The sequence below is a fragment of the Biomphalaria glabrata genome, chromosome 8 (assembly GCF_947242115.1).
Source record: "Biomphalaria glabrata chromosome 8, xgBioGlab47.1, whole genome shotgun sequence".
NCBI lineage: Eukaryota > Metazoa > Mollusca > Gastropoda > Planorbidae > Biomphalaria > Biomphalaria glabrata.
Window position 1 is genome coordinate 17,365,939 of NC_074718.1, and position 13,929 is coordinate 17,379,867.

The 13,929-nt window shown below is 32.6% G+C and overlaps 1 protein-coding gene across 2 annotated transcripts in view; it reads right to left on the minus strand.

The window, feature by feature from the left end:
* The window catches only part of LOC106074118 (uncharacterized), a 47,999-nt gene that overhangs the window by 13,535 nt on the left and 20,535 nt on the right, over nucleotides 1-13,929 (minus strand). For both annotated transcript variants that reach the window (XM_056039275.1, XM_056039274.1), the window contains exon 2: nucleotides 15-72. In XM_056039275.1, the coding sequence (XP_055895250.1) occupies nucleotides 15-39 (25 nt within the window). In that variant the 5' untranslated portion in view covers nucleotides 40-72. The remainder of the gene's footprint in view (nucleotides 1-14; nucleotides 73-13,929) is intronic.

A 13,929-nucleotide genomic window follows, 5' to 3' on the forward strand; every position in this document is an offset into this window, starting at 1 on the left:
CAAATTTCACCTACCCACTAAAATCAGCTGTCTGTCCATCGTTCAAAGGGATGTTCAATAGGTGAAAAGTGACTAGAAAAGAAAAAAAATGGCATTTATATTAACCTCTTTTTTAAATTTAGTAAATGATTAATAATGATTAATAATATTAATTTCATAAAAATATAAATACTTGAGAATACTTACAACAAAAATAAAAAGAAAATGTCTACGCACAGACAATAATATTATATCTTGACTGGAAATCGGAAACAAATTCTTATCCACCATTGATCGATTCACAGAACTATAAATGTATAGATTTTTATGTATATAACTCTTTTTCAAGCTGCAAGGGAAGTCGCCCCAAATTTAGGAAAAGCAATATTTTTCGTCTTAGAAAAGTAACGGTCTTTAGTTTTCAAAGTTTAGAAATAATGCAAACTCATTTCTCTGATTTTTTTTTTTAAATGGGTTATTAATCACAGAACTATATATTCACGCAAGTATATGAAACATGTCTATTGATTTTAATCATCTAATGTACAATTAAATAGATTGATTACCTAGATCTTTCTATATTATGTATCCAGAAATTGCAAAATAATAATTAAGAGACGAGAGTACTCTTATTTTTTATGTTCAACTAGCCATATGTTGCCCGCGGCCCGCGGGTCTTAATTTAGTATCATTGTTGATGTAGTCACTGAGGGTGTTTTGTAAACAACTAGACGAAATAATAATGGTATAAGTAAAGCGAATGGGGAACTCGTGAATGTAAAAATAGTATGAATGGAGCTATCAAATTAGCTAATCGACCTAAATCCATTTTTTCAAATAAAAACATTTTATTGTAGGCCTACATATATTTAATTAAAGTATGAAATGAATAGACTTTATTTTGTACCAGTTTGTCTGTGGGGTCAGGGCATTTGTCTTGGTGTAGACTGCTATTGAAGAAAGTATTTTTAAAAAAATTATTATGTATAAAGTGTAAGTTAATAAGTAGATCTAGACTTTCTTGATCTAGATATTTCTAGTATAAGTATCACCTAAAGGCTACATAGATGACAGAGATAGATGGTTTACCCAAGCGGAGAATGATTGTGGAGAGATCTATATTCTAGACGTAGATCTATTTATAAATAAATAAGTTTTTCTTTGTTTTTGTTTCAATTATGAAAGCTATATGTAGACAAATAGAAGTTGAAATGTTTTCTGTATAATAGGGTAGATCTATAATTAGCAAAGAAAGATCTAGATCTAGATCTAGTAAAGATCTCGCTGTCTTGTTTACATCTTATAAAATGAAAGTAGGTTTTAGATTTGTTTTTAAAATGTGTATTCTTCATTAAAAGTATAGTCAAATGTATATTTAAGAGAGTACAATATTGAACTCTCAATTATTTAATTCTAAAAATAACGCACAATAGAGCTTATTCAATTTATTAGTCAAAAAAGCCAACATCTGTTTTTAATTTTATTTAGAGCCGAAAGTTCATGACCTCAATACGCGTTGCCTTGGTAAATACTGTAAACTGTAGGTGACAAAAAGCAATAAAAAAATATTTATTAATTAAATCGAAAGCGCGAATGTAATTGTTTATATAACATTGTTAGTTTAATTTTATTTAGATCTAGATCTAGAATGTAAACAATTTGAATGCCACAGTAGTCTAGTCAAGAAATAAAAACTTTGAGCCGATTATGATAAAAGAATATACACTTTGTGTTGCCCTAGAAAATAGCCTAGATATAGTAGGTTATAGTGTTGACCTAGAAACTGCGCTATGATGAATGAAATGAATGTCGACACGGCTAATGTATAGGTGTAGCTACGTTGTTAATAGGTCTAAATGCGCATAAGTAAATCTGAAAGAAAAAAGTAAATTGAAAATAAAGACTTAAAATTAAACCTAATCGGTAGTTGTAGGGTAAAATAGTTTTAAAACACAATGGAAAATAAATTGCATTATGTAAGTAGTTTATTAGTTTAATAATATGCCTTTATAATGAAAGCTCTGACGTTAGTTTCATTCATATCACTACGCTGCGCAAGTAATGATGCTCGCGAGTTATGGAAAAGTGTGTCAATGCGGCTAAAGCTATTCGCATTTAGAGCGAACGATTTTATGTAAAAAATGTTTTGTAAACACAAATTTGAAGGTTAATTTTCATTAAATAATGAAATGAATAGACACTAATTTGTATGTTCATGTGTAAAAGTACAAAATTATGCTTTCTTGAATTAGGGCTAATTTAGATCTAAGAAATTTTCATCTCTTCGCATGCGTGACCTCTCCGTCTTGTCTCATCATTTAGACACATCATGTAAATATGGCCTAGATTTATAAGATACTATTCTTTCATAGAATTGGTCATTTCTTTTTTTTTTTTTGAGGTTCTTAAAGTTGTTTTAGGGCTACAATAAATACACTATGGTCTAAGTTAGTACCTAAGGAACATTTCTGCCAAGTTTTATCAAGATTGTTCAAATGATTTTGATTTCTATTCGTAACATTCATACATACGCCTTACTTTCTACTTTATAGTATAGACTAGCCATATGTTACCCTCGGCCCGCGGGTCTTAATTTTCGTATCACTGTCGATATAGGCACTGGCAGTGTTTTGGAAACAATTAAACGAAATAATAATTCTTCAAGAAAGCGAATGCGTGAATTTAAAAAAAAAGTATTAATGGAGCTATCAAAATAGCGGTGACCGGTCAAATCATCCCCGGTCACTTCATCCCCGGTCATTTCATCCCCTGGTCACTTCATCCCCTGGTCACTTCATCCCCGGTCACTTCATCCCCGGTCATTTCATCCCCTGGTCACTTCATCCCCTGGTCACTTCATCCCCCGGTCATTTCATCCCCGGTCATTTCATCCCCGGTCACTTCATCCCCGGTCATTTCATCCCCTGGTCACTTCATCCCTGGTCACTTCATCCCCCGGTCACTTCATCCCCAATTAAATATTTTATATATAAATATGATTCTGTAGAATGCTTTTTGACATTTTATGACTTGTTACTAATGCGTTTATAGTGTTTCCTCTTCCACTTTGCTTTCTTAATGAGAAATCTTATATTATATTGTAAATCTGGGTGTGTACTTAGCTATAGCGCTTCTATTGGATGTGGGGGTTGTAATATAATATTATCCGGATCGAAGGCCAAGTTTGGTGGAAGTAGTAAAAAATCATTTGAGAGATAGAAGTGCAATTAGAATAATTATGATCATGCCGCTGATAACTTATCATCACAGGCCAATATGTGGTGCAAGTAGAGGAAATCTTTTGAGAGATAGAAGTGCGATTACAAAAATTATGACCGTGCCGCTGATAACTTATTACAAAGGCCAAGGTGTGGTGAAAGTACGACCATGTTTAACTTTATTTTATTTTTCAATCGCTCTTTCTTGAAAATGGGCGAGTCATTTTTAGCCTTGAAATAAGGTTTTATTTTTTACTCATAAAGGCGGAGTTTACCCATCCTCGGGATATTATGTCGCCTGTATAAGTTTTTCTTTAATTCCTTTTAAACATTAATGTGTTACAGTTTTGTCATTTAAATAAAAAATGAATACATTAAATATTCCTCATTTCATGATTTTTAAAATTAAAATTTGTTAGATAAAAATGATCAGATGATGAAAATATTAGGGGATGAAATGACCGGGGACTAAGTGACCAGGGGATGAAATGACCGGGGATGAAGTGACCGGGGGATGAAGTGACCAGGAGATGAAGTGACCAGGGGATGAAATGACCGGGGATGAAGTGACCGGGGATGAAGTGACCGGGGATGAAATGACCGGGGGATGAAGTGACCAGGGGATGAAGTGACCGGGGATGAAATGACCGGGGATGAAGTGACCGGGGATGAAGTGACCGGGGATGAAATGACCGGGAACCCAAAATATCTAATCGACCTAAATCCATTTTTTAAATAAAAACATTTGCTTGAAGTTCTACATTAATTTAGATCTAGATCTAGAGTCTAGATACTATTATAATAGATGTAGACCTACTATCGTAAGTGTGAATTCAATGGCTCCAGAAGCTTATTAATTATTGTATATTAGTATATGTATTATCCCCCATATAGAGCCTTATGTAGCCAGTCCAATCATAGTGTGTTTACATAGCGGTGTGCACGACACATGAGTGGGTGACAAAAAGCGATAAAATATATTTTATAATAAAATCGAACGCGTGAATGTAATTGTTTATATAACATTGTTAGTTTAATTTTATGTACATCTAGAATCTAAACCATTTGAATGCTACAGCAGTCTAGTCAATAAATAGAAACTTGAGTCTATTATAGTAAAAGACTATACACTTTGATTTTGTGTTGCCCTAGATACTGTAGGCTGTGATGAATGAAATGTTGTGAACACGGCTAATGTATATGTGTAGCTATGTTGTTATCAGGCCTAAATGCACATAAGTAAATCTGAAAGAAAAAAGTAAATTGAAAATGAAGACTTAAAATTAAATCGAATTGGTAACTGTAGTCTTAAACGTTTTGAAAAATACAATGGAAAGTAAATTGTATTATGTAAGTAGTTTATTAGTTTAATAATATACCTTTATAATGCGCGATATTATGACCTATGACGTTCATTTCATTTATATAACTACGCGGCATATGTAATGGTGCCACTAGTTAATGAAAAGTATGTCAAGACGTTTAAAGCTATTTACATTAAGAGCAAACGATTTTATGGAAAAAATGTTTTGTAAACTCAAATTTGAAGGTTAATTTTCATTAAATAATGAAATGAATAGACACTGTAATGACACAAGATGCGTAGAAGTTGATGTGAATCGGGTTTTTCCTAAGTAATGTGACGAGTAAGAACAGAGTAGGTTGATGAACAAGAAGAATAACGGACAAGACGCCTAAGAGGACGACGCTAGGCTAGCGACGACAGAGGACTGTGCCCTTTTTATTGTTTATTAAATTGTTGAAGTTATCAGCCTGCGTTATTAAGTATATTCTTGATTCATTCTGTTGTTGTGTCATATGGACTCGCATGCACCAGTAACATAGATAGACTCATCAACAAAATAGACCATCAACAGATGTGGCGACCCCGACGGCCAGGGCGTCATTTTGATCTACAATCTAGTTAACTTCGTGTTCTGGATATATCTATCTACAATTCTACACTTGGCGAAGTACACTGGAGAAGTACTGGATTAACATTCGTTTATTTCTACTAGATCTACCCTACGTCTGTGCTAATTATCTGGACTGCAGCTGGATTTTGGCATCTTTGTTCCAGTGGATCTAGACTTTCTATTAGAGAAAATTCGAAACCGTTACCAGCGTCTAGCTTTGTCAGCCATGTTGGATATTTTTAGATTGAACTTGGATCTATATTGACTAGATCTATATCTATTGTGTCTGAATCCAGAACTATTTCGTCCGTTGAAGTGATTTAGGGCAGTCCGTCGTCAGTATACCTCTACCTATATACCTCAAGAGTGAAGATACCTCATTTTGTCAGGTTTATCTGTTTATTGTGAGTACGGAAAGTCATCTGAGTCTACATATCTAGTATCTACAAGCTGACCGTTGGATCGAGTCACCTTGTCAGGTTTGTTTTTCAAGCTATTAATTGACTGTTGCAGTGTTGCTGAGCTTGCAATCTAATCTACACACGAGTGATGGTATACCCTACTACCACACTGCGTGACCATCTAATCAACTTGTAAAGTTGACTAATTTATATTCATCAAAAGAGAGAGTTGGACTTAGTCATTTTTTTTACCTCTCTTGAGACAGCACCACCAGCTTGTCTCAGTATTGACTTATGTTCCTGACCTGAAGACAGAAGCCAGCACCAACAGATCATCAAGTGGAACCGGAACCTTGGAACCCTACCAGAGGACTTTATCTGAGAACCGTACCATACTGTGGCAGCAACAGGAGAGATTGGCCTTACTCAGTACTGCCTGTCGAGTAGCCATTGTGGGAGCACACCTTGCCTTGCCTAAGACTAAGACAGTGGGGAACTTGTGTGGAACTGACCGTTGTAGCTCCGTGGACTGAACAAAGGGGATCTAACTAAAGATAAGTTTATTTTTTCTCTCCATTATTATTAAATTAAGTCTATTAGGGACAGTAGATCTTTGTTAAGAGCAGGTTGCCTGATAAGGGCGTCATTATAGGACACATTAGAAAGTGGACCTGCTCCATTTAATAAAGTCTCAATGATTGTTTAGATTGTCTTGTTTTGTTCGTATCCACGTACATTTTATTTTTTTTTAGAAGTCAAGTGAAGTTATCTTTATTTGTCTCTTTCAGTGTATACTTCCTCTAAAAAGTCTCATCTCATTAGAATAGATTTATTTTTTTTGTGTCTTATTACGTTTATTTTACATTATTCTTATTATATATTAGTAATTTTATCTTAAGTAGATAAGGTAAGCCACGTTTAATCTAGATTATAAATTCTAGATTGTTTCCAGGTATTAACTAAATTGTTATACCTATGAGAGCCTTAGATCTATTTTATCCTGAGGACAACTGAGTCTAAGGAGTAATTATTTATATATAGATCTTTTGTCCCGATTAATCGGTTGACATTATTTTATAGATGTGTTTAAACACAGTCTAATTGGTCAGAATAAAATTTTTTGTCAGTATCACTGGATTGTGATTTACTGTTGGAGGTATAATATTGATTTATCTATTTGAAGTTGTATTGAAGTTGTATTGAATCTAGACTAGTGACTAGAATAGTCCTAGGGGTATTTATTGGCAAGAAGTAAGTCCATTGAATTAAGTATTGAGGTATTGATATTTGTTTATGTGGTCTAAAGTAAGTCCACTGAATTAAGGTGATATAAAATTTTGAGTTGTATTCAAGTATTGTGGCTGTGAGTAAGTCCACTGAGGTAATATTTGTTAATATAACATTGAGCAAAGGTATTTAAATATATATATATATTACAAGAAGTATTTGAAAGTGAGTTTTTGTGAAAACTAAATTGTGATATTTAGGCCAATAGGGAGGCCATATCAAAACTATATTGAGACATTGTTTAAAATAAAATAAGCATAATGGCAACAGCTCCAAACTTTGATTATATGGAGACTTTTCGCCAGCAAATTATTGCTGAGGCTAAACAGCTAGAACTTAAAGGGAAGGACCTAACTAGCTATGTGCAGCAAATGGTGACAATAGAGAGAGATAGAATAGATAAAGAAAGAAGAGAAGAAACAGAGCGTAGAGAGAAAGAAAAGGATAGGGAAGCACAATTAATAAAAGAAGAAGCAGATAGGAAATTACAATATGATCTTGAGAAATTGAGAATTGAAGCTGAACAAAATAAACAAAAAGTTAATAGCACTAATACTAATGATAGATCTAATACTAATACTACCAATGCCCCAGACAATCACATTGAAACCAATAATTGTAATAATCACACAAACAACACTAATATTTCAAGTGATAACAACCATTGGTTGAGGAAAAAACTACAACCCTTTCAGGAGGCTAGAGATTGTATTTCAGACTACCTAAAGAGATATGAAATTAAAATGGTTAATTGTAATATAAGGGAGGAAGAGTGGTCTCAAATTTTGTTAGACTTTGTACAAGGGCAAGCTCTTACAATTTGTCAAAACCATAATCATACTGTACAAAATAGCTACCAAATTTTAAAAAAGGAATTGCTGAATGCATATGGACACAATGCCAGCACATTCAGAAAAAAATATTTTGAAAACACACCTTCCAATCAGATAGAACCACAAACCACTATAAATTTGGAAAAAGACTATTTTAATAAATGGCTGGGATTTGAGAAGATTGACAGTACCTTTGAGGGATTAAAAAATTTTATATTACTTGATAATTTTGTAGCTAAGTGTGACCCGCAATTACAATCATTTATCAAAGAAAGGAATCCCAAAGTTTTGGATGATGTTACTGAGATAATAAGAACATATAAAAATGCCTATCCCAACAACCTTTTTTCATGTAAAGATAAAAAGAATATTGATCTAGTGGGATATACACAGGAAAACAATGAAAGAAGTAGAAATAGAAGTAGGGATAGCCAACATTTTAGATATAGCAACAGTAGAGATAGGTCAAACAACAGGGAGGTTACATGTTATAGATGTGGGAAAAAAGGACATATGGCTATGAGATGCAGGGGAACACAAAACAGGTCAAACAGTAGGAATAATTATAATAGATCAAGTAGTACACATAATTACAATAGGACAGATAGTAGAAATAATTACAGAGCAGACAGTAGGAATAGGTACAGCAATTACAACAACAATTACAATAATAACACATACAATAGGAGTAAAAGCAGGGAATATAAAAATAGAGATTCTGACAGAGTGTTTTTTGTTAGGGAAAATAAAAACAATTTTGCTTTCTACCCAGTTTTTATTAACAATGTTCCAATAAAGGCAATCCGAGATAGTGGCTGTAACACACTCGTGGTTCGGGCTGATCTCATTGAGGCGCAATATTATAGGGGATATACAAGGAAAGTGGAGTTGGCAGATGGCAGTATAAAGGAATTTAAAGTATTTAAAGTGTTTATTGAGACACCTTTTTACACTGGCCATTGTGAGGGAGTAGCCATGCCTAACATGAGACATGATATGTTAATTGGAAACTTAACAGGTTTGAAGGAATGTTCAAGACAGGAAATTGAAGCATGGGAAAAGAAATATGAAAGGTTACAGCAGAATAGGAATACTGAAACAGATAATTACATTAGTAATATGGTAATAACCAGATCTAAGAACAAGCCAAAACAAGAAACTCAGGAACTTATTGATATGAATGATGAAATAGTTAATGGTGAAGAAGATAAAGAGAAAGAGGTTGAAATACAAGGTCAAAAACAAGACGAAACGCAAGCAGAAAAACAGAAAGATGGAACTGAAGAAATGAAAACAGAAGAATTGAAAGGAATAAACAAATTGGCTCAAGAACAAAAACAAGATAACATCATTGGGAAAACATATGACAGAATTAGTGACAGGAGAAATAATAACCCAATGGAGAAATATGTCATAGAAGAAGGAATACTATTTAGAAAAACAAAAATAAATGATAGAGAAATAAAACAATTAGTCTTACCACAAAAGTATTGGAAGGATGTCATGATTTTGTCACATGACAGTAATTTAAGTGGACATAGGGGTATAAAGAAATGTTTTAGAAATTTAGCAACTCAAGTATTTTGGCCTAAAATGAAAGGAACCATATCAAAATACATAAGATCATGTGATATGTGTCAAAGAAGGGGACTTAAGGGTAAATTAGGTAAAGCTCCATTACAGTCAATGGATGAACCAAATAAACCATTTCAAAAAATAGCAATAGACATCATAGGACCTTTAACTAAAACAGAACATAATAATAAGTACATATTGACAATAGTAGACATGTTCAGTAGATATCCTGAAGCAGTGGTATTATCCAATATAGACACAGAAAATATTATTAATGCTTTAGATCAAAAGTTCATAGTCAGACATGGGATACCAAAAACATTACTATCAGACAATGCTTCTATGTTTACATCTGAGTTATTTAAAAGATGGATATTAAAATATGGTATAGAACACATTAAATCATCGCCATTCCACCCGGAAGCCAACGGGCTTTGTGAACGCCTTAACGGTGTTATAAAAAGATCCTTAGCTAAAATTGTAGAAAATAATCAGAAAAACTGGGATCAATATATTAATTTTGTTCTATTTTCTATTAGAAATAATATTCATGAGGCAACTCAATTTTCACCATATGAGTTAGTACATGGAAGGAAACCTAGGGATGAAATACAAATTTTTAAAGAAAGTTTGATCTTCAATAAAATAGAAAAGGAAAATGACAATGAAACAGCTTTAGATTTAAAACAAATATGGGCGGAAGCTTTTGAGAATAACATGAAATATAAAGAAATAGTACATGAGAACTTAAATGAAAAAAGAAAATTAAGAACATTGGAGGTAGGAGACAAGGTATTACTTTTGGTAATTGACTTAAAAAACAAATTAGGAAAACAGTGGAAGGGTCCATTTGTTGTTACAAATAAAACAAGTGAAGTAAACTATAAGATTAATATGAATGGAAAAATAAAAACATATCATATAAATAATTTGAAGTTATACAATGAGAGAAATGAAAATCAATTTCAAAATTTGGATACAGAAGTAAACAATGAAAATCAAATTCAAAAGTTAGATACAGAAACTGTGGAAAATGAAAATCAAGTAGATGAATGTTTAATTGTTTTAATCAATGAGGAAACTAATGAAAATGATATTAAAAATATTCCTATACTAGAAACTAAAGATAACCAAACATGGGAAAAACTGAATTTAGAAAATTTATCTCCAGAAAAAACAAAAGACATAATAAATGTAATCAATGATTTTAAAGAAATTTTTTCCAGTTTGCCAGGAAAAACAAATATCATAAAGCATGACATAAAGTTAACTAGTGACAAACCTATTTTCATGAAGCCTTATAGGATTCCATTACACTTACAGGGAAAAGTTAAAGATGAAATAGACAACTTATTAAAACTAGGAATAATAGAACCATCCAATTCAGCTTATGCTTCACCAATAGTTATAGCAAAGAAAAAGAATGGGGATATAAGGTTATGCATAGATTATAGACAGTTAAATAAAATAACTGAATTTGATCCTTACCCTATGCCTAACATTGATGACATATTACACAAATTGTCCAATGCTAAAGTATTTACAAAATTGGATCTGACAAAAGGATATTGGCAAATTCCTTTAACCAATAGAGCTAAACCTTATACTGCATTTATCACTCCTTATGGAATATTCCAATGGAACTTTATGAGCTTTGGGCTTATAAATGCTCCAGCTACCTTTAATAGGATGATGATGTCGGTTATGGGTCATAGAAAAAATGTAATCTGTTACTTAGATGATATATGCATTTTTCATGAGGATTGGAAAGAACATTTAAAAGGAATTAGGGAGATTTTTGAGTTAATTAAACAAAATGGTCTAACAGTTCAAGCAGAAAAGGTAGAGATAGGCTTAGAAGAAATCACATTTTTAGGACATAGAGTTAAAAATAATACTATCAGTCCCATTGAAGATAATGTAAAGAAGATATTAGAAATAGAAATACCAACAACACAAAAACAGATTAAATCAATACTAGGGATGATAAACTATTATAGAAAATACATACCAAATTTAGCAGAGATAGTTGATCCATTAAACCAGTTATTAAAGAAAGGACAGCCTAGAAAAGTGACTTGTAATAGAAAGTGTGTAGAAGCTATAGAGAAAGTTAAGCATATTTTTTCTACAAATTTGATATTGAGATTACCGGATGTTTCTAAAATATTCTATGTCACTACTGATGCTTCTGGTAGTGCTATAGGAGGTTGTTTGATGCAACAGTATGATAAATTACACCCAATAATTTATGTAAGTAGGAAATTATCTGATACTGAGAAGAGATACAGTGTCATAGAGAAGGAGGCTTTAGCTGTTGTTTGGGTTGTAACTAAGTTGGAAAGCTATTTACTGGGAAACAAATTCATATTGTTATCTGATCACAGGCCTCTTAAGTTTATGCAAGAAAAAAGTATTAAAAATGGTAGATTATACAGGTGGTTTCTAATTTTACAAGAATATAATTTTCAATTGGAGGCTATTAGGGGAGAAATTAATATTGTAGCTGACATGTTGTCAAGAGTTACAGTGAGATAAACTGTTGTAAATAATGATTATTCATTTTGATTTGTTTATGCATGTATATATATGTATATGTTCTAGTCAATGGGTATGAATAAGTTGTTTATATATGGACTATATATATTTTATTTCCTTTAAAGGAAGATAACTCAGTAAAATATAAATTGGGAATTTTATTAAATCAAGGGAGATAATTATAAAATTTCAATAATTGAAGTCAAAGGTGTAAATTAAAGTAAGTATGATCATCTACAGTCATTATTTTTTTATATAATCATTATCATCCATTAGTAAAAGGCTAGGTCAGTTTGGAAATGGTAAGTGGAGAGAAAATATACTTATTGGTACCCAACAAAAAAGTTAGGTAGAATAATTTGGAAAGTTGTTTTGACACAAATATTACATTTTGTCTGACAGCAGGGGTTTGGTGTGATATGAGGCAACCACCAACGTACATATAGCCAATAACAGTATTTACTCTGAAAAACTCTGTTTTATGCCTATGGAGTCAGCAAAGGCATCTTCGTATGTGGACTATATACATGTGTATTTACTCTGAAAAACTGTTTTATGTCTGTGGAATCGACAAAGGCATCGTCGTATGGGGACTGTATACATGTCTTGATGGACTTAGTACTATTGGTTGGTGAAACTATTACACTGTACTATACTATTTTATCGTCAATGAGTGATGATTAGAACACCGCATACCAGATATTTTCTTACTAATAACTGTATTGGAACTGTATTGTTTTCTTGGTGTCAACATTTAACTACAGTGTGAACTTTGTGACATAGGAACATGGACAATTTCACCAGGGAACTGATGAAGATGGGAAACATGATGATGTCCATCAAGATCAAGATATATGTTTGTTTTGTCTTTCCCCTAAATTTTGGCCATATATATTGTACAGACATGACAGTAGGGATAGTGTTTTAGACTGAAAAAAAAAAAAAATTGACAAAATTTTTTTTTTTATAAAGGGGGGAGGAAATATGTAATGACACAAGATGCGTAGAAGTTGATGTGAATCGGGTTTTTCCTAAGTAATGTGACGAGTAAGAACAGAGTAGGTTGATGAACAAGAAGAATAACGGACAAGACGCCTAAGAGGACGACGCTAGGCTAGCGACGACAGAGGACTGTGCCCTTTTTATTGTTTATTAAATTGTTGAAGTTATCAGCCTGCGTTATTAAGTATATTCTTGATTCATTCTGTTGTTGTGTCATATGGACTCGCATGCACCAGTAACATAGATAGACTCATCAACAAAATAGACCATCAACAACACTAATTTGTATGTTCATGTGTAAAAGTACAAAATTATGTTTTCTTGAATGAGAGCTTATTTAGACCTAGACATTTTCATCTCTGCGCATGCGTGACCTCTCCGTCTTATCTCATGTAGGCCTAGACATGGCTCTGTGACCTAGATTTAAAAGATACATTACTTTCATAGAGTTGGTCAACTTTTTTTTTGAGGGTCTTAAGTTTGTTTTAGTGCCACATTACATACACTACGGTCTTAGTTAGTACCCAAGGAACATTTCTGCCAAGTTTTATCAAGATTGATCAAACGGTTTTGATTTCCATTCGTAACATACATACATACGCCTTACTTTCTACTTTATAGTATAAGAAGATTACTAGATCTAGATCTAAAAATTAAATTATATGCTACATAGATTAGGGTGGGGGAAAATTACCTCTTAAAACTACCTTACAAAACAACGCCTTGTTTCAACTTTAAAAAAAAAATTTCAAGACATTTTGTGTAGTTTTAAAAGATTTCCATGTCCAGTCTAGATATAAAAGATTTAGGTCTATGATTTACGCAAATGTTATATGCGCCCTTGTATTTCCAGTAGGTCTCACTTCTCGCACTTTATCCTACGTTTTAATACAAACTTGTTTTAAATGTCCTTTTCTACTTTATACATAAAGACGTGATTAAAAGTTCTTATCAGCCTATGCCTGAGAGAAGAGACAACACAATCAATGCTTTATTGTCCCATATTGGCAATGTGTTAAGATTTCTTATTTCTTACAATCATTTTTTTTCTTTATTAAACAAGATCATACCCCCCCCCCCCCCCCCCCCACGGAAAAAGAAAAAAAAAACATAGAGGTTTATGAAATTATTTTACCTTAGTTAAATTATTATTGTAAATTGTAAATAATTGTATTGGAAT